Source organism: Spea bombifrons, chromosome 1 (genome assembly GCF_027358695.1).
Source record: "Spea bombifrons isolate aSpeBom1 chromosome 1, aSpeBom1.2.pri, whole genome shotgun sequence".
Lineage (NCBI taxonomy): Eukaryota > Metazoa > Chordata > Amphibia > Anura > Pelobatidae > Spea > Spea bombifrons.
This window is the reverse complement of record NC_071087.1, coordinates 14,189,440-14,216,988: the sequence shown is the minus strand read 5'-3', so window position 1 is coordinate 14,216,988 and position 27,549 is coordinate 14,189,440. Positions and strand designations below refer to the sequence as shown.

General features: G+C 39.3%; 1 protein-coding gene across 2 annotated transcripts in view; it reads right to left on the bottom strand.

Moving 5' to 3' along the window:
* Nucleotides 1-4,626: 4,626 nt before the first annotated feature.
* EVC2 (EvC ciliary complex subunit 2) overlaps nucleotides 4,627-27,549 on the bottom strand; it is a 41,828-nt gene continuing 18,905 nt past the window's right edge. The window contains exons 10-22 of one of the 2 annotated variants that reach the window (XM_053458268.1): nucleotides 25,884-26,208; nucleotides 23,870-24,109; nucleotides 22,674-22,849; nucleotides 19,871-20,030; nucleotides 18,401-18,861; nucleotides 17,663-17,867; nucleotides 15,853-15,966; nucleotides 14,244-14,471; nucleotides 11,535-11,728; nucleotides 11,113-11,200; nucleotides 10,169-10,365; nucleotides 9,779-9,880; nucleotides 4,627-5,245 (exon numbers count right to left, since the gene is read on the bottom strand). In XM_053458268.1, coding sequence (XP_053314243.1) covers nucleotides 4,996-5,245; nucleotides 9,779-9,880; nucleotides 10,169-10,365; nucleotides 11,113-11,200; nucleotides 11,535-11,728; nucleotides 14,244-14,471; nucleotides 15,853-15,966; nucleotides 17,663-17,867; nucleotides 18,401-18,861; nucleotides 19,871-20,030; nucleotides 22,674-22,849; nucleotides 23,870-24,109; nucleotides 25,884-26,208 — 2,740 coding nt within the window. In that variant the 3' untranslated portion in view covers nucleotides 4,627-4,995. The remainder of the gene's footprint in view (nucleotides 5,246-9,778; nucleotides 9,881-10,168; nucleotides 10,366-11,112; nucleotides 11,201-11,534; nucleotides 11,729-14,243; nucleotides 14,472-15,852; nucleotides 15,967-17,662; nucleotides 17,868-18,400; nucleotides 18,862-19,870; nucleotides 20,031-22,673; nucleotides 22,850-23,869; nucleotides 24,110-25,883; nucleotides 26,209-27,549) is intronic. The other variant, XM_053458269.1, reaches the window with a different exon arrangement.

Below are 27,549 nucleotides of genomic sequence, written 5' to 3'. Positions count from 1 at the left end.
CTGCCAGCCCTCCCCTGCCTGGGAGGATAAATTGCATTGTGTTGTAGGACTGGTGATTGTATTGCTGCATTATGTGAGCGGCATGTTTATTGTATTCCCATATTATGATTTATATGCTCTACATATTGTACTGGTTCCTGTCTGCACCTACTCTATAATCTGTTCAATCATTTAGAAACCCTGTCTGGATATTATATTTGCAGTTTAATACATATGTGGGTGTTATTTATTACTGCCAGATATTATTTGTCATAAATTGTGATAAATCTTCACTTCTTGGCTCAGTGATATTAGAAATATTTCTGGCTTTCAAAAGACAGAACACCGATACCAGGCTATGGGGGACTGAAAAATAATCGCCTGGGGACACCGAGACCTTAGCCATATGTAACGAGACTGTCTCTTCAAACACAAACAAGGATTAGACTCCTATACAATGTTTTGAACTTTTTAAGCATCATTTTTTGGCGCTTTCTGATTAATTTTTACTTGATAAGAGGGGATAGGGATGCTTCATAACAAAAAAATTTATTAAAAAATTAACAGTAAATATTTTGTGATTTTTATGCAAGTCTGCATTTTTCATTGACAATGTAAAGTTTGAAATGATATGTTGATTGACTTGCAATGTGCTTTTAATTCCTTCTGTATGGAGGGTGTTTTGCACCCAAAAACCTGTGACTTTTGTAGCATTTGTACGCTAGGTTTCCGAAACCACGATTTGTATATGTTTCTTTTTCAAGGGCATGTAGAGGTTTCTAGAGAATTTTAGATGTATAGTCCAACATTTAATATCAATAATACATTAAAATAATGAAATGATTTGGGGGGGGGGAATGGTCAACACACTTCTTCCTATATAAACTCCCAGTTTTTTTTTTCCCTATATAGACCTATTTAGGATATATTTCCTATATCAGCATCTATCGCTTCCGAATAGTCTACGAAGCTTGACAAAGGACTGTAAACTGTGACAAGTTGCTACAAGTTGCCACCAATCTTTAGAGGAACTGGTTTCGGGGAAAATTACTATGAGTTTCCGCTGAGTAGTACAATTAAAATACTTATCTATCCAGCAAAGGGCGTAATGCGTTGTCCTCTGGATTCAGTTAGATCGCACCTTAAGACCTTTATTGAATGCCCAGAGATCAGACTTTTCTATTTGTTGTTCCATAGCCTTGCTGAATATACCCCTGTAACCACTAGAGACGGATTATATAGCGTTTTCCGTTACTTCAGATGAGACTTCTCATGTTACCCAACAAGAATGCTATTTTTTTTTTTGATCTTTAATATTGAACGTCGTCTTTTAAAATTGTATTGGTTTAATAGCTAATATAGCATCTTAAGATTGCAAGTTATTCTTTTTATAAATAAATGTTTCCCCCACAGACTTACTGTGTGTTTTACCAGCAGCGACAAACAATAAGTCTTTTGAATACCGTATTGGCTCGAATATAGGCCGCACTTTTCCCCCCCACTTTAAGTCTTTAAAGTGGGGGTGCAGCCTATATTCGGGGTCTAGCGCCCAATGCCCGGGACATGGAGTCCCGGGCGCCGGGCAGGCAGCGGGGTTAGGATACAGATCCCCCGCAGCGGTGCAGGGGACCTGCATCCTACTCCCCGATACACTCAGACAGCCTCCCCTGCCAGCACTTCCCACGGGGGGAGGGGGGTGCCGGCACGGGAGGTTGTCTAAGCGCATCGTCCGGACGGTCACCTGCTGCGGCGATGCGGGTAAACAGCCTCCGGGTTGTTTACCCACATCGCCGCAGCCGGTGACCGTCCGGGCGATGCGTTTTACCTCTGCCCCCAAGACTTACCGGCAGGGCACATCTACGCAATACGCGTATACAACTGGCCCCGCAAGACACCCGGGAGTCTGCTCCGGTAAGTCGGGGTGGGCAGAGTGGCAGCATATCTCGGGGGGGAGGAGGAGGACAGTGGCAGCATATCTCGGGGGGGGCAGTGGCAGCATATCTCGGGGGGATCTCGGGGGGAGAGGACAGTGGCAGCATGTTTTTTTTTTGTGCTTTTTTAAAGAAAAAAACATTTTCTTTAAAAAAGCACCAAACTTTTAGGGTGCGGCCTATATACGGGGGCGGCCTATATCCGAGCCAATACGGTAATTAATAAACTATAAATGGAGTAAATAAAATTTAAACTTCAATAGAGAGGACATTCCAGAGATGGCGTGTAAAATACATACTCTTGGTACCATAGGTTTTTAAAAGTTCAAAGATTCTTGGATTCTTATACTTATTCTTATAAAGACACAAGTAGTCGGTAATTTTTACAGAAATTACACGGATTTGGTTATTCCACTTTTCTGTTTCCAACCCCTGACTATTGTGAGGATCTCATCATTTTAGTTTGGATTATTTCCTATGCCTTCACCCCCATATCCCTAATTTATACTGATTTGAGACTAGAGTCCTGTTATCCTAGGATTATGCTCCAATTATTCTCCAGTGCCGATTTTCATTTGAGCCATCTAGCTCCGGGTTCTTATACCCAGCTCTTGAGGGACATATTGTAGATACAAAGTTGCTGGATTATCCATTACATAGTTACACAGCAATATAAAAGACTCATTGGCAATTATTGCAGTTGTTGCCGCCGAGGGTGGCTCATCCACTTATTAGGTTTAGGGGAGCAATTACTTTTTCACATGGGTGATTTACTCTTTACCTTTAATAAGTGAAATGATCATTTAAAAGCTGCATTTTGTGTTTAATCACGTTGTCTTATATTAAAAGTAGTTGGATAAACTAAAACATTTAAATGTGAAAAATAAGCAAGAAAATTGAAGAAATTGGGAAGGGAACAAATACTTTGTTTTTCCTTTTCTTTTTTTATGTCATGGATTCTTTTATGTCAGGTTTCACTATGTAACCAGTGCTGATGGCTTCAGATGTCAGATGTTTCCATTGTAGAAGAACATAACACACAATGTAGTAAATGCGTAGCCTCATTATTTACAATGTGTAACAATCTTGAGTTTTGCAGATGCAGGCATTTTTGGTGCTCATCGGCAAACAAACAAATGAAATGTGTGAAGACACCTCACGCCTATTTATCACCCATCGACATCCCAAGTCAGTGTGAAGAATGACATTTTCTGTAACAATGACAAACTTGTACAGATTTGTTGTAACATCCTCTGACTGATGAGGGGATTACTGTGGCTTCAGCATCATATCCAATGAATAATCTAATATTTCACAGGTAACGGAGACGAACAAAACAAACCCAAAAGTAATCTGACTGCATATTGAAGTTTGTCCCCAGAGTGTGCATGCGCTTGTCAAGATCACATTAGCGACCAAATTCCATTTTATCGTGTCGACATGTATTATTTTTTCTTAATAATATTTCTGATTTATTTTTTCCTGATGGAACCTTAGCAAGTTTAAATCACACTCAATAATAAATTAAAAAAAGCAATTTACATAAATCCATACAATGCTGGCGCAGTATTTTGTTACACATACAAAAGGGATTTTTTTTCATGTAGAATCCCAAATGTTTTTCATTCTAATGTTTAAAAGGATTCCTTTATAAACCGAGAAAATGATATTCATTTCTACTCAATTAACCATGTGAGCTTTTCGCATTATGCATTTTTTATAAACATGCTTGATTTCTGGAGCATTAACATTGAAATAATCAGAGGTGATAATTAAAAAAATAAATAATCAGTGTAATTTCAGTAAGGAGTGTTCGCTCAAGCTTTCATTGTATCAAGGCAGAATTTCTTAATAAAACTGTAGACTAGATGTACCAGCTAAACACATAAATCCACTGAGTGAGCTTGAATGAAACTTGTCAGACGTGACAAATCAATGGGACAGACGTTCAACAACAGCTTCAGATGTATAATTTAACACATAATGCACATCTTGGTTTATAAAGGGACTTATTCTGTAAGATGTAAATGTGCTTATATGTCACGTACAAGAATGTTTTCTTTAAGCATCCACCAGTAGCGTTCTGTTATTAGGAGGTCAACCGAAAATGTTTAGCTTCCCGCTACTCTATATATTTTTGTGTATGTCGAATCATATCATAACCCAAGATAAATTGCGATATAATAGCCAACAAATACTTCTGAGATTGGGCACATTTCCAGGGAGGGTAAACATGTCCCTGCAGAATGCACGGAACAATCAATGCATTGCAGAACATGCCCGATATGGGTGTATTCATTGCCCTGAAAAGGCTAAAGAGTTTCAGGTCATCACATAAGCATTCAGACCTCGGAGGTTCTTTCTTCAGAACTAGAAATTACATTGCGTCTGAAGACAGGATCTCTTATGCATATCTCTTAAGATTAGATTTTTAGCCCATTTTGGATGAGGAAACATGTGCCATTAGATGTAGACGCCCGCCGTTCATTCGGACACGTCCTGCCTGGAATGTCAGCGTTGACAGTGCAGGTAGAAAAATATTTAAGACATGTTTGTAATGTTAAGTTCTAATAATGTACAAATGTACCAAATTGTAAGGTATTTTATAATGCTTTTTTTTAGTGATGTAATTGGTTATTTTATTAATTTAATGTACATATTCTGTTATCTCATAAACAATTAAAATTTTTATTTAGGGAGAACACAATCATGCCTAAAAAAGGTACCTTTTCAGTTTAATCATGGACGGTTTGGGTATACTTACAATTATTTTTTTTTAGATATTTTATATACAAAAAAGTGCAAACATACCAGTTTATAAAAATATTGAATCGATATTTAAAATGAAACATTATGTAAAAAACTCATCCTTAAACACACTGCAAAAATAAAATTAAAAAAATCTTATAGTTTTATCAGCCCAAGAGAAAATGGAGTCTTTAGTCGACGTTAACACCCTTGATTGGGCCAACGTTGTAAAAGGTGTGAAGTTATATTAACTTTCAGGGCACCTTTTATCAAAGTAATGTAACATTACATCTTCCTCTAAGCGTGTGACTAAAGACTGCATATAAACATCATCTCATTAAACATGACTAGTATTAGCTTTTTTGGAATTGAGGAAATTGCGCTTCTTCTTAGGTTTTGTTGAAGACGTGGGAGAGCCGCTTGGAGCTGTGAAGATAAACAGTTTCTCCCCGGTGTCGGGTAAATCTATTCTCTCCGCGCTCCCAAACCCTTCTGAATGGCCATAAGACTGCAGAAGCTTGGAGAAGTTCTCTGCGTGGGAGAACGAGACGCGCTTCACCGGCCTCAAACGCTTCTTTTTCAGAATGCTGCAACAAAGAACATAAAAATCTTCAATTAGACCAAATACATTACATCTGCTAACAAGATCCTTTATAGCCAGCAGCTTAAAGTCATTTATTGTGATATATTTGTGAAATATCATTCTTCTAACTAAAGAGACTCATTACAAACTGCAGTGGAAGAGTTAGAGCCGGCTGTCACAACGATGCCCATATCGACATTAATTAGAACGTTAAAAAGCTTGATACAATGGTAAATTTACCAAGTAACGGCACCTTTACCGGTGAGCTGGTCCATCAGTTTTTGTTATTATATGCAACATCTTTAGAATCCATCTTTCTACAGTATCTGTGGGCAGATAGTGTATCGATTCCATCTACATGCCTTGCCCAATATTTATCCAGATAAAGAAATAGTAATACAAAGCTGAAGAAAGAGCAGAAAGGTGGGAGAGGGAACCAGGGCAGTTCATAGTTCATTAACATTCTAAAAAATGTTCCTGGGGCTCTTAGCTAGTGGGGTCTCTAAAGGAGGGATTGGGGAACCTACTAACGTACTGGTGAAACATTGGCACAAACTGAGGAAAAAAGGGTTGCAGACTGTCAAACCCAGGAAGGTGGTGACTAGCAATGTAGATATAGGTGGGGATGAGGTGGAGGGAAGTAAGGAACCTTCCTTATTACCCATCATCCCACACACTCCATTCAAAAATCTGACACTCCTTGGTCCTCCCCATATGCTAATGCATACGATGTTTAGCTGAACGTTAGTGGCCATGGTGGCCTTCTGAACTGTTAAGAAGGGAAGGCAGGTCCCCGTCCCCATCACTACAAGTCATCCATGTTGCAGTTATGAAACCAGGGGGCCGACGACTATATGTAAATATACTGTTATATTGTGGAACTGTGACAGTGTGTGAACATGTATGCGTAAGCGGTGTAAGTGGGAGTGTGTGTTAGCATGAGTATGTAAGTTTGAACACTTGTGTGTTGGCATGGATGTGTATGTGCAACTTATGCGAGAGGTAGCGTGTGTTAGCATTAGTGTGTGTAAGCATGTGTATGTGTGTTAGCGTGAATGTGTAAGTTGATGTGTAAGTTGGCTGATGCTGACATCGCAGTGTCTGTGTGACTGCTGAACCAGGATATATACAAACACTTTGTCATCATCATCAACATAAGAAAATGATCTATAGAGGCCCGTGAATCTGTATGTACACACAAATACTACGCGATTCTGTAGCAGTTTCTACATTGATCACCACATATGCCCATGTTGATAGAATATTCATTTTAGATTTATCACCGTTAGCTCGTAGCCTCATCCTGCCACATACTGTGCATCTGCTCCTCTTTTTTCTTCCAGCCTTTCTAATCTTTAGTAAAAGTACTGTGCCTTCAATGAAATTCATTATACCTGAAATCCCCGTAGGCGCCTGAACTTTTGTTCTACTCGTACCCTTCTCTTTCATTCTAGCACCGCTAGTCATACACGTAAAAAAAATGTACCGTCTGAGAATTTATGGATTTGATTTTAAGCAAAAGGTTCTACAAAAGAACAATCTGTTAAAGATGAAAGCCTCATTATGCATTTTATATTCGAATTTCCTGCAAAGTTTAGTATGTATCTAAGTGTGTAGTACTTCAGAACTTATTTCATACTCTTAAAGGATACATATGGTCATTACCCCCATAGAATGGACCATACTCACTATTGTTAACAATAAGACAACCGTCCAGTATCATATGGATGAATGGATTAATTCGGGACGGATTGACACGGATTGACACTTATCCTTTTTTGTATTCAATTTATATTTAATACATATTGATGAATTTCCGTAGTGATTCTATAACCATATTACTCTTCTTTTTTATTGAGGCAATTCATTTAAAGTTATGTTTGGGTTTTACTAGATTTGTTATAGGGAGTCCAATCATTCTTAATTTAAAGAGCGAGGCTCGGAGAGGGAACCAAAAAATAAATAAAATTTAGTTTTCGAGTAAAAAAAAAAAAAAAAAAGCCCTCTGAATTTCATCCGAATTGAAAGGGTAGGAAACAAGATTTGTAGTCTGAAAATGAAAAAAAAATGGACCAAAAAAAGAAAAATTTGTCAAAAATTAGTTTTTGGTCCATGAGCACATGTCTAGTACCAAGTAACCTAACAGCTCACACCATTTCTCAAAATGAGCTTCTTTCTTTGTAAATAGCAGGGGAAATCTTAAAAATTGCACAGTATACAAAAATGGATTTAAGGCAAATATAGGCAATAAAATATTCAAATGCAATATTCGTAAATTACTAAACAAATTGCCACTGTGTCTATACTGAGCGTTTATATAAGTAACAAGTAACGGGGTGAATCATCTGATGATCCAAACACATGCAGTGGATTTACATAGAACTGCTGTACTGAAATTTGGTTACCCAATATTTAGCCTTCACAGTATGTAGCTTTCCTTTCCTTAAGCATTTGATAAAAACATACATGAATTTCTTATAGAGACAGGCAGATCCAGATGCACGGAGATAGAAGTAGAGCACAGAAAGATAATACTAAAAGCAGCGACGAATCCCTCGTGATTGACAGATAATAGTCTAAATATAGGCAATTGCAAAAAGGTGATAAATATAATGCTTGATGAAGAATGAGATGTTTAAATATCAGGTGACCATTTCCCTGTGAATAAGGGTTAAGGGAGGACCCCCACGTCTTTATCATTAGTGTCAGATTGGAGAAGATCCAGAAGTATTGTGCCATTTATTTATAATGCATAATATAAAGTATTCAGGCAGCCGCATATTAGCCGTATTAGCCCTGTCTCTATAGAGGAAAGCATCGTTATTGTACAAGCAGGACTTCTTTAGCATTGCCATAAAGTGCCAGCTCAGTGTGGTGCTTGAGCAGGGAGAGTCATCAAAAATATCCTAGAGGTCTGCGCAAAAAGGGAGTTTATTGGAACACAATTAGGTAAAACCAGATTTTTTTGTCAATGTTAACCTGCATTACTGTATTTTATGCTGAAGGGGAAAAATCCATTGGACAGAAGCCAGCGGGAAACACCCCCATGTAAAGGGAAAAATGGGGGGGGAGCAGGGCGTGTCAAGACCCCACTCCCCCAACCCGGAGGATTCGGGTCTTGACCTGGAGAACCAGAGCAGCAGCGCTCACCCGGCAATCTCCGGGTCAAACCCGGAGAGTTCCCAGGTATGATAATAAAGACTCCAGTGCCTACTATATGGCTATATATTCTCTAATGTTCCCTAAAAGTAGAAGACCTCTCCACTGCATCTTGTGTTCCAATATAACCTTCATATATCATCATACTAACAGCTGATGACATCATAAGGTAAGTTACAGGAAGTTTCTCATATAAATAGCACATATGTTTTCACTCAACAAGGGCAGTGAAGCAACCATGGAGTGCTACAATTACCCCTCCCTCCAAAAAAATGGCTGTGATCACCCATTAAAATATTTTACATTTCTGTTTCTTTTTAATATTAGTTTGGAATGTAAAAACCTGTTGAGTGCATGCTGCATTTAGCATTTTTGCAACATTTATCACCATTTTTTCCAACATTAAATTCTAGATCATACATTACAAATTACTGATTCCAAAAAAAAAAAGGTAAAAACATCATTTATTGCTATAACATTTTGCATAAAATAATAGGACTGTGGCAATGATTAAGGGAATCCATTACAATCACTCAGATTTAATGAAAAAGCAATCCGGAATGTTGTTTATCACGATGACAGCATCGCCTCCTACATATTTATGAAAATTAACTCATAAGAAATTCCTTAACATTCTGCAAACGCCAAGTCAAACCCAAATCTGCGAATACTAGACAAAAATTGTAAATAATAATTAAAAAAAACATTATTTTGGCTGTTCTTTTCTAGAACATGAACTAATTAAATCTTTTTATAAGTAGGTTTGTACAAATGCAACCTCAATGCACATATTGTATGTAGAACAGCTGAAATTACTTAAATATATATATCTGTATGTTTGCTGGTTAATTGGTAGAAAATGTCTGTAGGTAAAATGATGTTCTTTACAAAGCAACTTCTTTAAAAATATATACTTGTACTTCTTTTAGAGGAAAACTATTCACCAACTTTGAAAACCAAGGCGGGATGGCAAGCTCACGGCAAGGGTTAATGTACATTTGTTATGTATGTGATAAACATCAAATTTAAATTGTACGGCGCTGTCTAATTTATTTTTACTAATAATAATAATAATAATAATAATAATAATTTCCTTCTCCTTCCCAGAGCCTTACAAGGACTGTGAGAACACTTAGTAACCAGTGTGGAGGAGGGGCACGCAATCTCAACAAAAAGAGCTAAATAATATAATAAGGAAGATAATATGGCTTTTCCCATGTGTACACACAAGTGGATTTCTAACACATATGCTCCTTATCATAATCTGATCTCACATAGTGACAGATGCGTTTTAACGCTTTCAGTGCCAGGGGCATGTAAAAAGCAGCAGCTCTGGAAATTGCATTGTGGGGGCACATAATAGACAGAAATCTCCTACCTTCCTTTCTTTCTCCCGGTGAAAACATTTGTCTCTTGTTCCGAGGTTACCAACTCTTCCTTCAATCTCTTCTCTATTACCGTCCACAGTTCGTGGTGTTTGCTGAAATGGAAATAAGAATGTGTCTCATTCAAATGCTATAACATTAAAACAGAAAAACAGTCTTTCCTATACAAGTAGATTTCCCAATTAAAAAGAAAAGGGAATTACTTATGTACACACACACGCGCGCGTGTACACACACACGCGCGCGCGCACACACACACGCACACTGCAAACTCGTGATCCACCTCAAGTCATGTTGACATTGGTCTAGGTGCCCAAGGATAGACTTTTCCTAAACATTAAGTCACAACTGGATTTTGCTAGCAGAATTTGATATGCACTTACCTCCTTCCCCGGCTGTCAGCCCCATCCTCGCTGTTGTCAGTTTCAGTAACATTGCCTGAATATTTATGACCCACTGAATAAAGAACAGAGAGGATTTCATTCTCCATGCTGGAAGGCAACAACAGGTTCAAGACTCGGTGCAGCATCCCTTCCGGCAGCTTGGCTCGTTTAGTCAAATAAGCCGTCAATCTGATATTCTGGAAGAATGAGTGGCATCGTGTCAAGCACTCCATGTCTGACACACTCGACCAACAGCTATTTGTCAGGCATGGATATTTGGCACCTACACAGTTTCCCAATGCTCATCTTAGAGTACCAACACAGTGCTTCCCACTACAACACTAATGGCATCAACAGTAAGATAGATTAATACATATATATACGTACATGTTTCCTCTCCCTACACTAAACTCTTAATTCCCAATTTAACCCACTACCCCCCCATGAAAACCCTCTATCATAAATATAAAAACATACATAATAAAGATAAGATGACATTTCCCATGAGAGTTCTCTCTCTTCTCCCTTCCAACCCTTACAAAGGCTGCCGAAACCAATAACCAACAATCAGCAACTTAACAATAAAGGTGATAAGTGAGGGGGAATAATTGCGCAGATTCTACGACAAGTAAGTAAAGATGGCTGCCTCCGCTGGTATACACATACCGTTAAATCGTAACATAGATATGTTTTATCTGTAAACACCATATGTTTATTCTGTGTACCGAAGTGTAAAATGAGATTTGGGGAAAGCAATAGACCTAATTGAATATTCGACATGAGAACGTGCGCACCAAGAAGAACATTTCTCAATTCAGATATTAAATTTCATTTATGGTTCCCTTCCAAGCAAGTTTCACAATGTAAATGTTATATATGTATATCAATATAAGATAGACATAAGTACTGTAGAAAACCCAAATGTAACATCAGCTAAAAGTGACCTGGTTGTATAGCTGGAGAATCGCATCCATTTGAATCTTTTCTTCTTGATCCTCTAGTACAGCGTATTCCATCTCTTCTCTTTGCATTCTAAGAAAACAAAAAAAAGCCATATTTATATTATAGCTTAAAAAGGGTTATTACTAAATAAAAAACATACTGATTTTTCTCCCATACAGTGACTGAATTAAGGATTTATGGTTTTCTGGACCGCACAGAACATTATTGCATTTTAAAATAGAATTCTTGCGACTCATAAATTAGCATTTTTGATACACAAAGTGTGTTTGCCGATTAAGTTACAAAAACGTCAATTGTGGGCTACTAAATATTTTAACATAATTATTAAGCAGATGGGCAGTTTGCATAATTTTTAACACAATAACCCAACATTCTAAAGATAGATACACTGCGACGTGTTCACCTGTCTCTGTAAAGGTTGGTGACATGTTTCCGCCTATTAAGAGCCACCCGCAGCGCAGCGGACAGCGGCAGGTCATCGGACTCATCGGGAACGGCGTCTGCCGAGATACTGATATTATCCGCTTCCGGCTGTTTGTCAGCAACTACGTCCTTTTGTATCCAAGTCTCCAGATTCTGATCGATTTTCCTGATTTCCTAATAAGTTTAAAAAAATAAAAGAGAAATACTCAAAATGGAAAAATTAGCGTCCTCGGGATAAAATGATAAAACTGATTATATATATATATATATATATATATATATATATATATATATATATATATATATATACATAAAGTAACATTTCCCATTAGTGATCCTCATTTACTGCAAACAACCAAAGGTCTGGCTGACGTCACGCGGAAGATGTCCCCTAAAGGCAAATGATATCGTGTTACGTCTATAGAACGTATGGCTGCTTCCACGCGTCTTGTCGCAGTCTCCTGATAAATGAGTTAGTGGAGTTTAATTTAACCATATTATATATAATCAAGGATATATTTTAGACGGAATGTGCGGTTCCTTGGAATAGCCTAGTTCCTTATAATAAGGGCCTCTACATTACAAAAGACTGCCCTGTAAGACGGGGGTAATAGGGTCATTGTAATCCTATTAACAGATACGATCTATAAACCCAAGCACCTGGAGTAACAATAAAACTTCTGATGAAGTAGAGGACCTTTGGATGTATTCTAGGGTGAAGAGGGATGGCTTGGCTTGGTTTTTATGATACAAAAAAGGTATTTTTGTTACTCCCACTGTTTGGATTTAGTACTATTGAATGTGAAGCTGAAGCCTACTGTAGCTGGAAACGGTAGATTTTTTTAATTGAATATTTCATAGCCTTTTATCACTCCCATCACTCCTGTGTTCCAATGGCCATTTATCCCTCCCATCATTCCTGTGTTCCAATGGCCCTTTATCACTCCCATCATTCCCGTGTTCCAATGGCCCTTTATCACTCCCATCATTCCTGTGTTCCAATGGTCCTTTATCACTCCCATCACTCCTGTGTTCCAATGGTCCTTTATCACTCCCATCAGTCCTGTGTCCCAATGGCCCTTTATCACTCCCATCACTCCTGTGTTCCAATGGCCCTTTAACACTCCCATCAGTCCTGTGTCCCAATGGCCCTTTATCACTCCCATCAATCCTGTGTCCCAATGGCCCTTTATCACTCCCATCACTCCTGTGTCCCAATGGCCCTTTATCACTCCCATCACTCCTGTGTCCCAATGGCACGTTGTGTTCAATAATCCAAGTTTAAGTTGAAAAAGGCTAATTGATCATTAGAAATCCTCTTTTGCAATTATGTTACAGCCAGAAATTACCTTGCTTTTCATGAAAACATTGAACAGTAGTGTACATGTACACACACACACACACACACACACACACACACACGTATTGCGGCTTATTTTCCATTGAGCCCTCGAGGTGATCCATTAGAGATGAGAAAATACATTATCCTGGTTTGAGAACAAGATTGCCGTGGGTAGCACAGGTTGGCGCTCAATAGTTGAAAGGAGATCGCAGAACACAGACTGAGGCTGGAGGTTTTCGGCGCTGGAAAGCCTCTCGGAGTAGGTGACCAGTAACGCCGTACAGTATGTGTAATGTATAAGATCACAGAAAGGAGCCAGTCACTCCCACATCCCTACGGCAGGGGGCAGCGCTATACTCATGCCGGTTAGCGGTACATGAAAACATGGCTGATGTGGTCGCCCTATCTATGAGTGACATGGGAAGGACAACCTGAGAGAGGACAGTGAAGGAAAATCCTTGGTTTCTGACATAATATATTTTTGCAGAAAGCTATTCAGATTCCGTGTACAAGACGTTCTTGAACGTTAAAACCTCAAGGACAACAATTAATCGTCTTGCACAAAGGGCAAAGTCAAGTTAACTTTTTGTACCTTTTTTAACACAGCAAATCCTTTGAGAACCTTCCCACTCCTGGCATTACTACACTATGTTCTAACTTATTAATAATAATAATTATAATATAATATAATTACTTACAGCAACATGCGTGAAAACAACCGTCTCACATGATTCATAGTCTCACTGCACCAATGTGCAAATATGGATTTATAATACATCGTATAAACTAACTAATAATGCTTACGATGGAGTTTAGTACATCGTGTAACCCTTTTCTTATCACGCGTGGTGATGGGGACATGCTAAAAGCACATTAGGCGTTAGTAAGAAAATAAGTTCTTACTTTACCCCAATCACAACAGGAGTTCTCCATAAAAAAAAGCAATTCTGGTGCAAAGTCTTAAGGGTGGTGCAATCGTCATCGCAACCAATGAAATGTTTCCTGCTGATGACTTCACTTTTACCACCAGGAGTGCTTTTTTACACATAGCCTCAAAGTCTTTAACGGGGAATTCCCATGTACATGGGTTTGACGACATATCAAAAGCGGTGGGCAACACCAATTAAGAATTTTGGATCATTTCATTGGTTGCTATGGTGATAAGAATACCGTTCAAACTTTGCACCAAGATCAGTTTTTATGCATAACTCCCTAAGCCTACTTCTTCCTTCTACAGGGTGAAAAGAGGGACAAACGTCTTCAATTTGTACACCGAGGAGTCTGCCAGCTAACCCAAGGCGCTGTTACTACATAATCTATGTTATCTCAGAGGTTTTCTGTACTCACGCGACTCTGAGCCTCCAGAAGGAGTTCGTACTCCGATTTATCCCCAATCTGGGACCGGCACGTCTCTTCCAAGAGCAAGGACTGTAGATGCAGGAGAGCCGTGTGGATTTCCAGGGCCTTCCACTTGCTGTTCGTCCTTTGGGACTGCATCGAAGTTATATATTCCCCCAGTTTATACTCCCTGGCTTTTAACCGATGAACCCTTTGGAGAAGCAGCTCCGCTCGGGCCTGCGAAATACGAAAACATGTTCACACGGTCACCTGAAACAGTCGTTCCATGGAGCAACGGACCACAGCAGCTCTTTTCACACTAGGCTTTAATTCACTAAAAGCTCCAACATGGTACGTAATGTTTAGACAGACAGACTGGATCATAGATATAAAGTAAAAGATATTCCACGGGCAACTGTAAGCGATATTATTGGAAAGTAGGACCATCGGCAACTCAGCTATGAAGCAGAAGACCATGTAAAGCCACAGAGCAGGGTCACCGAGTGCCCCTCAACAGAGCTAGCAATGGGGGCCCAGAATTGATGCAGAATCCATTATCTACTTACAGTAAAGTTCTATTTGAGGAGCTGATGGTTTAATGCCGTTTATCTAATGGTGCAGAGAAAAACTCGTCATGAATTATTTAGAGGCCAAGCAATAGTATAAGATAACAAAAAGCTATTCTGGTCTGAGATTGCTCAGGAATAAAATCCACTCTCGGGACCTTTAAACCATCCCAGAAAAGTAAAGAAGTGTTACAAGGTAAACTCTGAGAAAAAAATAAATAAAACAGGGCATGTAAATGGAAACCAGAGGCGGACAAGTGGAGGATAAAACACGGCACAGACAATCCACTTCTCAGCGTGAAGCCCGGTGGGTTATATAGGAAAGCTTTACGCAGTGTGAATACGGATTTACCGTTAATCTAAACACAAGAAACAAGAAGTAGAGAAGAATTAAAAGGACCTTTAGAACAAGCTGCGTTTAATGCCAGTGTAACAAACAATAAGAGGCGTATAGGGGACGATGATAGCTTCCGCAGATACAGTAAAGAGCCTCGTTACAAATACATCTCAAAGTCACAGTTAATGAGGATAAATAATGGTGTCGTTGGCGAGGGACAGCGGAGGGACCGTCAGTCTATATCACCATTTACAGACAAACACAGGGAAACACACGTGGAAAAACATACAGGACTACCTAGAAAAACAGAGTTTGGTTTGACATTGTTTCAACTTTTTAGTTACCAAAAGGTATTGCCTCAACAATTAAAATTCAGATATGTTGATAAGTCCACTGTCACTACACCTGAAAGGGTTAAATTAATACATTTCCTGAATCAAGCACCTAAAGGGTTAACAGATTTTCTTAGTAAAAGCTTTTTCCTTTAATATTTCCATCTCTTTCTGAACACCCAGACCGCTAGAGTCAGCTGGGGAAGGAAACCGGGCATTATTTCACCCAAAGGAGAAGTCCTCCCTGCGTGATTAAATAGATGGCGTTTGGTGACGGGAGACGTATTTCCTCGCCCCGGACTTAAGTTCAGATCAAAAGCAAACCGTCGTGAAACCGCATAAGTCTGAAAAGGGCTCCAGCGGTCGCTTCTCGTTATCGTTACCTGTTTAATCTTGTCGTCTGAAATTTGGGCTTCATAAATCAGAATTTTATCCTCTACAGATTTCTTCAGCGCCTCTATGGTTTTTTCCTGAGCATCTTTCTTCCTGGAATATGACTGGAAATAAAAAAGAAATGAAAGAAATACGACACATCATTCTGAGTCGCAGGAGAATCTCAGTCTGCATAAGTATTTTATTGTAATTTATTTTATTTATTATTATTTTCCAACACTGGGGTATATTCACTAAAGGGTGAGTTGACGGGACAGCTCGAAGGACAGTTTTGGTTCCAACTCAATGACTTCTCCATACATTAGGAAGGTCCAACACCAATGAGCTTCTGCTGCGGTTAGAGCTCGGCTGACCCTGTATAATGCATAGTTAAATCAGTGAGAACCCCACCTCTCCTACCGACACCTTGTTTAGTGAACAGGCTTATGTGATATCTTCAGCAAGGTGCTGGCCTAGGGCGCAAGATCTAAGTGGGGGCACCTCCTAAGTGGTGGACTGGACGAGTAGTCTTAATTAGTTCTTGATCTTGTCTTAGATTCGAGATAGCTTTATGCTCAAATTCCCTCACTGCATAAGCCTTTACCACTTCAGCCTGGAGGCTGTTCCACTTGTCTACCCTTCTGTATATTATATGATAGAGTACATACACCAGATACAGCATATAGTCCTACTAGAGCGAGCAGGGCTTATAGAGACAGATTATAGAAAGTCTACTTTGGTTACGGCTGCTAAACCCCTCTGCGGAACATGATCTAACCAGTCGGCACGGACATGATTGAACGATATTTTAATTTCACCGGAAGCACAGACAGAGCTTGACAGCTTTTCCATAAAAAGAAGTAAATGCGAAGTGTCATTAACAAATAATGACATGTCTGCCGATGTAATATAGGGATTACAAGCAACGCAATAAATCTTGTTGTTCAAATCACTGCCATGTAATCAAATTGTTCCCGATTCTTGAATATCTTTACATGAGAATAAACAGTGTAGCCCGTGGCTTCTTTAAAGCACCGGCGCTTTTATTTATCTGCCGGGGAAAAGGTCTAGAGGCTGACCATTGTCCTATAACTCATTTACAAACCACAAAACTCAATTACAAAAAAAGGCAATCTTCTGAGAATCATCAACGAAAGGCTGAATATTTTTCTTCTGATTAAGGATTTTGTGAACGCCGGCAGATTGTAACGCGTGACGGCAGAGAAAGCGGAGAAGTACACTGTCTGGGGCACTTCGATAACAGGAAAAAAGAAATTAAATCCAAATTTTAAAAATAAAAGCTACCGCTGGTATTTCAACGGCACAAAAGTAATTAGAATTTTATTATAATTTTTTTTTTGCATTTTTTTTATGTTTGGTTTCTACGTTGTGTGGATTGGAGGGATGGTAGTTTTGAGATGACAATTTTCTCTTCTATTAATATTTTTTGAAATCTTTGTATTGGAATATTGAATTCAAAATCAGTTGTGCTGCTCCCTAAAATACATGCTTCATGCAAAAAGAATTAGACATGGGTTTGGGGCTATCAGCCTTCAAAGATGTTCTGACTGAAATAAATAGGACCCAACAGCAATATAGGTTCTCCTGAGGGCCTGTGTATGGAGCGATCATACTTCTTTGTGACTTAGCTGGGTTTGACCCCCCCCAGGCTGGAAGTTGAAAAGACCCCTTGATCCTTACATTTTTAAACATTCTAGTGATTGTGAATGCCTTTCCTTTACATTGTGACGCTTATATATGTTAATGTGGAACACAGACAGCAAAACATGACTTCTAGGTCAAAACATGGCGCGAGTTTACCTCCTTCTCCATTTCCACCAAGCGTTGGTCCAGTTTTTGTAGCTGCTCGCGCCTCCATTCGGCCAAGTATGTCTGGAGCAAGCGTCTACCCTGTATCTTTGGTAGAGCCAAAGTGATGTCCATTTGTGAGAAGCCACATTGGAATTCTTGTCTTATTCTGTGTATATCTTCTTTAGAGAGGCAAAGAGGTAACAGAAGGATCCTCCTGTTCACAAGGGTTAAAACGTTAAAAAAAACTGTTTAAAAGAACATGAGACCTTTTCACATTTATAAAAATGAGATTCTCTAACTAAGCAGTTAAATGCAGAGAATGATCGTTTCTTAAGACTTTAGATGAGATCACAAGGTGTGATCGCACCACAAATGTGACGCAGTCAGCGATTTAAATCAATTTTTATAACAAATAGGTATACGCCTCAAAGACAGTCCCCAGTTCAGATGAGTCTCTTTCAGAGTTTCTGACATAAGGATGCAAAATGCTTTCTCTGCAAGCCCCCCTTAGTAGATGCTGGACAGGTTGACTACCATACGGTCTCACTGCCCCAGCCTCTTCCCAGGAACACGTTCATATACAGAGAAGGTGGTGGCATGAAGCTATATTTGAAAATCAACATGGCTCAAGATGTTGCCTGCTAGGTCTATATCTGTACGGGTTATTAGAACATAAATATAAAAAGGTAAATAAAAGTGATTCCAGCTTAGTATTTTATTACAGTAACAAGCCAGATGGATACATACTTGAAGAGCAAATGTTCCCAGTGCCTCAGATTCCTTTGTTCTTTCATTGTGAGCTTGAACTCGTCTTCTAGCTTTCTCTTGGTGCTCTCCAGAGATGTTCTTGCATCATTTGCCTTGTCGCACTCTTCTTTGTCCAGCTGCTGAGCCAGGAGAGCGCTCTCTCTCTTGTGTTCCTCAAGCACTTGTTGGAGATGCAGTCTGGGCACATTGAGCTTTGACATTTCTTGCATAATTACAGCATTCTGAATGTGGTGAAGATCTTCAATCGCTTTCTCAGCCAGGTTGGTTTCCAGAGATTTCAGTTCTTCTATAGCCTCATTGTCATGCTGTTCAAAAATCTCTTCCAGCTCTAGGGACTGATCACTAAAAAGCTTTTTCCAGTGCTCCAGATAATGCTTCACTTCACTGGTGGTTCTGGACACCTCCTGTATTGTCATCTGCTCCTTCTTTTGTTCTTTTAGCTAAACAGACAATAGAAAAAATAATGGAATGTATCAATAATTTGAAACCGTCATTCACGCAATGTTAAAAATAAAATACACAAAAAAAGTACACACTGGACTGGACCAGACAGTCGCAAGTTTAGTTAATTTTGTGTTATTATAGAAACATACATGTACTGTATATTGTATTGTTAAGGTGGTATAGACAGGCAATTTCTGGGGCAATTTACATCTCTGCAAACAAAAAACTGCCCCTATTATTTATGTTAAGGGGACCCTAACAACACTGTTGGGGATCTTAAGGACCAATGTCACAAATTCTGCTTTAAAAAACTTTTTTATATAAGAAAGTTGAAGACACCTTCTATTATTATGCATATTTTTCTCATCACGCCTTAGTCTGCTTGCACATCACATCATAAAAGCCTAATGAACTCCATGTGACGGTCTAGGAATCTGTTGGCCCGTTAAAAAAGGTATCAAACTCTCAAGTATCCGGTTTGGGATTCCTTGTTTTTTTTTTTTTTTATATCTCTCACATGTAATTAAATATCAGCCATTTGGGATTTTAAAGGCGTATCACGATTAACTCAATGCTAGATCCTCTTATGCAGAGGATTTCCAGTAGGGATCTGGCCATCAACAATGGTTTAGTAGTCCTACTCACTGCTGAAACTTAAAAGAACCTGAATGGGAAATAATTTTAATTTTTAATCTGTATTTTCTTGAGCAAGTAACCAACTTTTCCCAGGTACAAATCAAAGTGATATAGTAACATCCAACGACCTTTAAATCTCCAAACTAGCTGTTCATTAAGACCTTGTTACGTCGGATAAATGAGTTACATGGAAATATAAAGCTCCATTTTATCACCGGTTCCAGATGGCTCTTACTTTATATTCAGAGGAGATAAAAGAGGAGAGAGTTGATCAACGACTGCAAATACAGAACAAAATCCTCCAGCAGATCACACTATTCTTGCATCCTTATTTTATGCAAAACTGGAGTAAAAGATCCCCGTAATTACCTTTTGTATGACATGACGTTTCCTCTTGGCGCTAAGTTTTTGGTGTAATTTTCGTTTTTCGTTTTTCAATGCATTTTCCAATTTTTGCTTCACCTTCAGGACTTCAGTTTGTGCTTTTTGTAACAGAAGCTCTGCTTGGCTCTCAGATATATGTCCAGCCCTGAAAGTATTAAAAAATACATTAAAAATAAATACTAAAATATATATGTAAAAATATATAATAAGGGAAAGAAAATCAGCAATTAAAAAGGTTAAATTCTGCGTCACAGTTGATCCACAACAGAACCAATAAACATATTTTCCGTATAAAATCCTATATATCCTACACGTAATTCAATATATTCATAAACACCACTGCTGTGCTTAGGAGGGAGAGTAACTTGGCATGCAATTGCTTTTTATTTATTTTTCCCAAAGAAAAAGGTTCGCTACACTTTTCAATATATGATTTTTAATTTAAAACTGCTTTTGTTCTAAAGGATTATGCAGAGCTAGAAGATTAAATTGTTTATTCCCACCAGTTTCCATCATAATTCCCACAGCTGTAATTTTTTGAAAGATTACTTAAGATGTTTAGTATTTGTTCTAGAACCTTTGTAGGTGACCCGTGGCAAAGCATCTGTTGAGGAACTACAAGTCCCATTATCCCCCACAGGCAGCAGCCAAAAGGTGATCCATCGCTATTCTTCTGGATGATGGATTTATATTAAGCTAAATAAAATAATTCAAATAAAGCCTTGATGCACATTGAGAGATGAATGACACCTAACAGCTTTAAACCAAATGAATGAGAAACTAATTCATTTACCTCTATCTTCCAAGCTGTGCCTAAAAAACGTATCTGAATGTAAAAACCATCTGTTACATTGATGGATAAAAGATAAAATGTGTCACTGTGCATATGCTCGGTCATGAAATTGCAACGCTGAACATTTGATTTACTTAAAGTTACAAAATTGTTTTGTTTGTGTGTATATGAAAATTTAAATATGTTCCCAGCAGTGGCGGAACTACCGGGGTCGCAGGGGTCGCGACTGCGACCGGGCCCTGGAGTTCTGCCAGTCAGGGGGGCCCAAGGGGTGCCGAGCGGCTGCTGAAAACGACCGCTCGGCAACTCTTGGGCCACCTGACTGACAGAAATCCAGGATGCCTCCGCTCCCCGCTGCTGCCGTCGCCATTGCCGCCTGCCTCAGCGCTGCCCAGAGTGCAGTGTTGGGAGCGTGAGGCGTTTGTCTCGGGTGCCGGCGCTTCACTGGCGGCAAGGAGTTGACGGTAAGTGACCTACAAAGGGGGGGTAGGGAGGGAGTGGGTAGATTGTGAGAAGGGGGGGTAGGGAGGGAGTGGGTAGATCGTGAGAAGGGGGGTAGGGAGGGAGTGGGTAGATCGTGAGAAGGGGGGGTAGGGAGGGAGTGGGTAGATCGTGAGAAGGGGGGTGGTAGGGAGGGAGTGGGTAGATCATGAGATACACACACACACACACACACACACACACAAGATGGCAATTTCTTCAACTGGAGAAGCTATTTTGTAGCTGGCTTCCCAAATCATGTTGAAAAGCTTTATCTAACAAAAACTAAAATAGAAGATCCTGCTGGTCTCTGCTGGTATTTGTTCTGGATTGAGATCTGTTTTTCCAATATGAATAGCCTATCATTCTTTTAATTGAGTCTAAATAGGGCTTTAAATTGTTGTCTCAGTAGATTAACTGGCAATGCAGTCTTACTGGTACAGATCCACAATAGAGGACTGCATCAGGCCAAAAAACTTGCCGGCACGGCGGTCAGGCAATTCACCTGCGGGTCCCAGTAATCCCGCACGCTCCCGCAGGGCTGCCTTCACGTTGCTCCTCTTGTTCCACCCAGGAACCCAGCGGTGTCACGTGAACTTACGTCACATGACTATGCTCCGTTCGGGCGGGACAAGAGAAGACGCTGTGTGCGAGCAACGTGAAGGCAGTCCTGCGGCAGAACCTGCAGTTCAGGTAAGGGGGTGGTGGAGTTTGTATGAACGAGTGAGGGAATGAATGAGTATCTGTGAATGATTAGTATCTGTGAATGAGGGAATGAATGAGGTTTGCGGGAACGGGTGGGATTGGACACATATGTTGCGGGAGTGGGCGGCATTGGACACATACTGTATGTTGCGTGCAGGAGTGCAACACACACGTTGCCGGAGTGGACGGTAATAGTCAGAAATTCAGCGGGAGCGGGATTAAGAAAACAGTCCGGCTCAGGGCTCTAATCCACAGTAATATAGCCATGTTAGAATTAGATGGGATTTGCCAAGATTGGGGTATTTATGGCCATATAATGTGATGGAATCCCCAATAGTCATGCCTTATATAGGTGCTTTTACATAGTATTTGCTGGGTAGGTACATACTGGTCTTTTGTTTTGTGGTAAGTACATACTGGGCCCTTCAGCACCACTCCAATATCAGTATTTATATGCTTCAGGCTAGCTGTTGTCTCTTTCACATCCACACTTTTCTTTATCTCTTTTGCTACTCTTTGAAAGCATTGGATCCTCCATCCACCAGTTACTTTCTAGCAAATATTATAATGCTCAAGAATATTGACTCCCGTCCTTCATCTTTTTGAGATGCAATCACTTCAGTTGGAGAACTGAACGCCCAGATGATGAAAACCAACCTCATGTTACAGAACAACCAGCTAAAGTAGTCAACCTGATGCGTAATTCCAAACATCTGTGCAAACGGATCCCTGTCTCCTCAATTGGAATGATCGCAAACATGTAATCCTTTGCGGAGTTTATCGGAAACGACCTTTGTATTTTTTGGTTACCTTTCCGTCTTGTTGAGAAGACTGGCTATTTGCGTTGCTGCCGTGTTTAACAGGCAGCGGGATCTGCTGTCACATAGCTGGACGTTGTAGAGCAAATTCTTTCGAACGGCAAGCCTTTTGCTCGTGAGATACTTTTTATAGGCTTGCATGAAATCAAAAAGATCTTCCTCTTCCTCCTGAAATCATTAAGAAACATGAAAAACATGAAAAAAAGATTTACAACAGAAAAAAGGCCCGGTTAACATTATTTAGGGGATATATACCTCTCTCCAACATGGTGTAGCAGCTAAAGGGGACGTTCTGCCTAAAGATAAGTCGCTCATACGTACTTCTAAAATGTCAAATATGTATATAAATGGAACGGTGCTTCCATTGTTGCATATTATTGAACCAGAACCGTCAATCATTTACCGTCTACAGAATACAAATACAGCTTCGGTTCCCTTTGCTTTCTCCCTGCTATCTCCACAGCTTCACCCACCTCTTGGTCCAACCTCAGAAGTCTTTTTGGAAGGTCTTTCGACCTCTGCCTGAAGTTACCATTAAGAAACAAAAAAAGACAATCTGCGCGGGCGAGTCAAGCCCAAGAGCCTTGGGTTGCCTTGGGCATGGTCCAGCCTTTAAATACGGAAAATGAGAAGCTGCTGTCATCTTAACGAATTAACAGAGCATTGAGTATCTCCTGCTTTGATACAGACACTGACCGTCTGGCACGCTGGCCGCTGGCCAACAGTGCCCCGATACTCCCTCAATCTGCCACTCCGGAGTATAAAAATGTAACATGCCTTAAAGTGCCAGGGTCACCTTGTCATCGCCAGCTCGGCCTCTGGGCACATACCAGACTAAAATATATCATATATATTCTCTTAAATGCAGATGGTTTTATCCTGCTTACTAACGCTTTAACCTAAACGTGAAAAAGGATTAAAGGGACTCCAGCTGGGAAAAAATTATATTTTATATTTCCAAATTAAAATTTTTAAAAAACCCCACATACAATTAGTCACTTTTGTTCCTTTTCTTGTCCACTATTTCACATTTAAGATAAAAAATAAATAATAACTTTAAAAAACAGTAACATAAAAGCATGTATACGATTATTAAAACGAACTTAATTGCCATATAGAACACGTAGAGATAATCACAATATTATAATTTATAATGCTGCAGCCATGCAGGCGTTGGAGCGCCGTTACCTGGATTTTTAAATAGTTTTCGATCAGCGCTCTTTGAACATCGGATTTAATCTTCCCTTTGGAAAGAGAGTCCTGCATCTGACCGAAGAAGACCCCATGCAGCTCGCTTCTGTGGGAGACGCTCAGCTGTCTGTAGGCCTTTGCAAACTCTTCTTCTTGTTTACACAGGAGAAGTCTCTTCATCTCCGCTTGTTCTAATCCGTGCAGCTTGTCTAGAGCGAGCCTGTAATCTGTGAGCACCTAAGAAATGGCAACCATAAGTGGGAAATATGACACGCCATTACAAAAGATTCTACTGTATAGATATACTGGTGTGCCTCATATAGAACCTGGTGGTATAAGTGAAGGGGTATATTCATTAAAGGGGGAGTCAGTAGGAGTGTTTGAAGAGTTGTATTTCAGCTCCTTGACCTCACTATACATTATGAAAGTCCGACCCAACTGAGTTTCTGCTGCAGGAAGAGCTTGGCTGGCCCCGTATAATGTATAGTTAAATCAGTGAGATTTCGTCACCCTTTGACGTAGGTGAAGCTCAGGGCCAGCTCAGTCTTTCGCTCCAGGCTAGTGCTGGCCCTTCATAATCAATAGCGAATGAGGGAGTTGGAACCGCAACTCTCATGACCCTACCTGAGAACTTTATGGCTCCAGCTATGGCTCCAGCTTTGAGTCTCCGGGCTAAACCCCAAGAGTTCCCAGGTACGCTAATGACTAGTCTCCCTTAGTGAATAAACCCCATAGTATTATTTAGAGATTGTTACTGCAAAAAGAAAAACCTTAGATTGTTTATTTTAATGGCTTTACGTTTGTGCCTTGGCCCCCAGACACTTATTTGTAACCTTTCCAAGCTTGCCCATACTGCTTTGGGTACATACAGCAACGTATTTAATGCTCAAAGAAAAATATATTTTCCATTAACATTTTCACATCATTAATATCTAAACGGTTTAAGGGTCTTTCAATAATTATCACTGCTTTACAAATCTTCTTTTGCATTCTCCAATCCAGGCATATTTTGTCTTCTTTTATGGTGCTTTAAAAAGATTTGGCATTAGCGATATTATTTTAGGATATGCTAATTGAAGGTTTTTGTGTGCTTGGTGGTATTTAAGAAGACCTTTAAGAATGAAAACGTCTTCAGGGTCAGTTAGCAGCGTATTCTTCTTCCAAAGTGACAAAAGAAGACTTATTCTCCACGAGTGACCTATTCCATTGGTGGAGGCAAAAGCCTTATGGAGGTGCCATGCATTATAAGCCAAATGTTTCTATTAAATACAAAGAGGGTACGATATTTTTAGAAAGGTTTCTGTAAATGTCAAGAGTTACTCGTAAACTTTGAAAAATAATTATTGATCTTATAACACTTGTTAAGGATTGTTTTGAAGCAGTGTAAAGAAGAAAAAAAGAAAAAAAAAGGAAAAAAAGAAAATTTTCATGAAATACCATTTAAAAGCAGAATTGTAGCCTTTTCCAAGTATATGGTTTGCCTTGCACCCTACAGCATACATGACGTGAGTATCATTGGATTCATAGGCTACATCGCCAAATATTACCATGATATGTATGACAAAAATGCTGGAGTGCACGGAGTTAGTTATTTGTTCAGATATTAAAGGGGAAGTCCCGCCAATTTTATGACTAGCATCAGATTTAAAATGAGTTGTCTAAGTACTGCTCTGTTTTTCTTTTCATTCTGTTTTTGCATAATCTACTAGACAAACACCCTGCCTCCTTACGATGCTGCCTGGGATAAACAACAGAATGACTCAGTCTTGATCACGCAGCCAGACACTCTGACTAACGAACGTATGCGGAATGGACTTCATTAGCGTTGCCATAAAAAAAATTCTTTTGGAAGAGTTGGAACGGGTCAAGTAGTCCAAAATGTTCTTCAGAAGACGACACTCAAATGGTTTAATTTACTGGCTGTAAGAAGGTATGGTTGGGCTCCTGCTCTGTAGCAGTTTAAAGGTCATATTTTCTATTAAACATCATTTTAGCCCACAAAAAAAGTTACCTTTTCTCCAACGTGCTTCATTAGGTCTTCAGCCTCGTCACTTGCTGCCTTCTGTTTGCGATACTGCATGTCCATTTGTTTTCGGGTGTCCAGATTACATTCGGCGGTCAAAGCCACCATCTTCCTCTGACGCTCTTCCTGAATTCTGTTCTCCAGGTTCATCCAATGCTCACTCAGAACATTATTTAACCGTTTCTCCCCCTGAGACGAAAGAGTTGAGGTAGACGCCATGTTCCTGAGGAGTATCTCTGTCGAATCTTTGTAAATACGCATGCGGCAGGCTTCCAAATAGGAATCTACATGCGTCAGGTTCGCTATTTCTGCACTGAAGACAAAGCAGAACATCTAAATGTCACTTGCACAAAAAAAAGTTAAGCATTCACATGTTATAATCTTTAGGTTTTTTACGTCGGGTGTATGTTGAACATAGTTGGGCGACCAAGTGTGGTCTTCAGCCAGACTTTAACCCTGTGTCCATCTCCATCACTCCTGATGTTCTACGGTAAGCCAACCAGATTTCTAATTCACATCTAAGCGGACTTTGTTAGGGCTTTATTTATATTATTCAACATGGCATTTGGTGGACTGAAAAATAACATTAACTATCGTTTTATGCCCAATATACTAAAATCGGCTGATGGGAAGTAATGAGTAGGGTAGTTGGATTAACAGGATAGTAGGGTAGGCTGGAATGTTAGTATGATGTGTAAGGCAGGTGGAATCAGCAGGAAGATTCCTTTGATTTCTTTAGTGATTCCACAACTATCACCGTTTTGTGCCAAGAACTCTAAATCCACTACTCTCTGTGACATGGAAACAAAGAATTATATAGAAGAGACATCTTCCGAGCGACAGCTTATTAGCTTCAGCACATTACACCCACGACAACAGCTGTAAACCGCATTAACGGTAACACGACACGACAGGCACACATCAGTTTAATAAATCACCATGATATACATTGCAACAGCTAAGCAAAAAAAAAAAAGATGAATCCAATAATGATCCGCAAACATGCGCATCCGTGTGTGGATCGCTAATGGAATTAGTCAATTCTAAGAAAACCGAGCACTTAAAAAGCCCATTGGCACAGACGATTTTACTTTTTATTTTAACACGGGATATTTTGTGGCAGTTTAGTTTTAGGTTAGTTGGTAGAATGAAAAACGCAGGAAACTTATATAAAAAAATATATATATATAAAATAATATTTGTTTATATTTTAACCTACTCAGTCACATTTCATTCATTTCAAATGACTGGTTATATGTTGGGATGGGGCTTTAAAAGAAAGCCTTTAAAAAAATGCAATATATTATTTATTTGGATACATTAAAATGAGAACACATCGAGAGATGCCAGAAAAGTCATGAAGGGGTTTATAAAGTATTCTAGACAACTGGGTGTTCCGATTATATATTATATACATATATATTAGGCTTTTTTTATTGTTTTACAATGTGCTAAACAGCAGAATTTAAAAGTAGATCACTAATAAATACATTTATATATATATATATATACATACATACATATACATATCTACCTACCTAACTACATACACACATAATTTTTGTTTAGAGATATATATAAATATATTGTAGAACAGCCAACCTTTATTTTGTAATAAAAGTAAAACGTTGTGTAAAAAGCACTATTATATCGC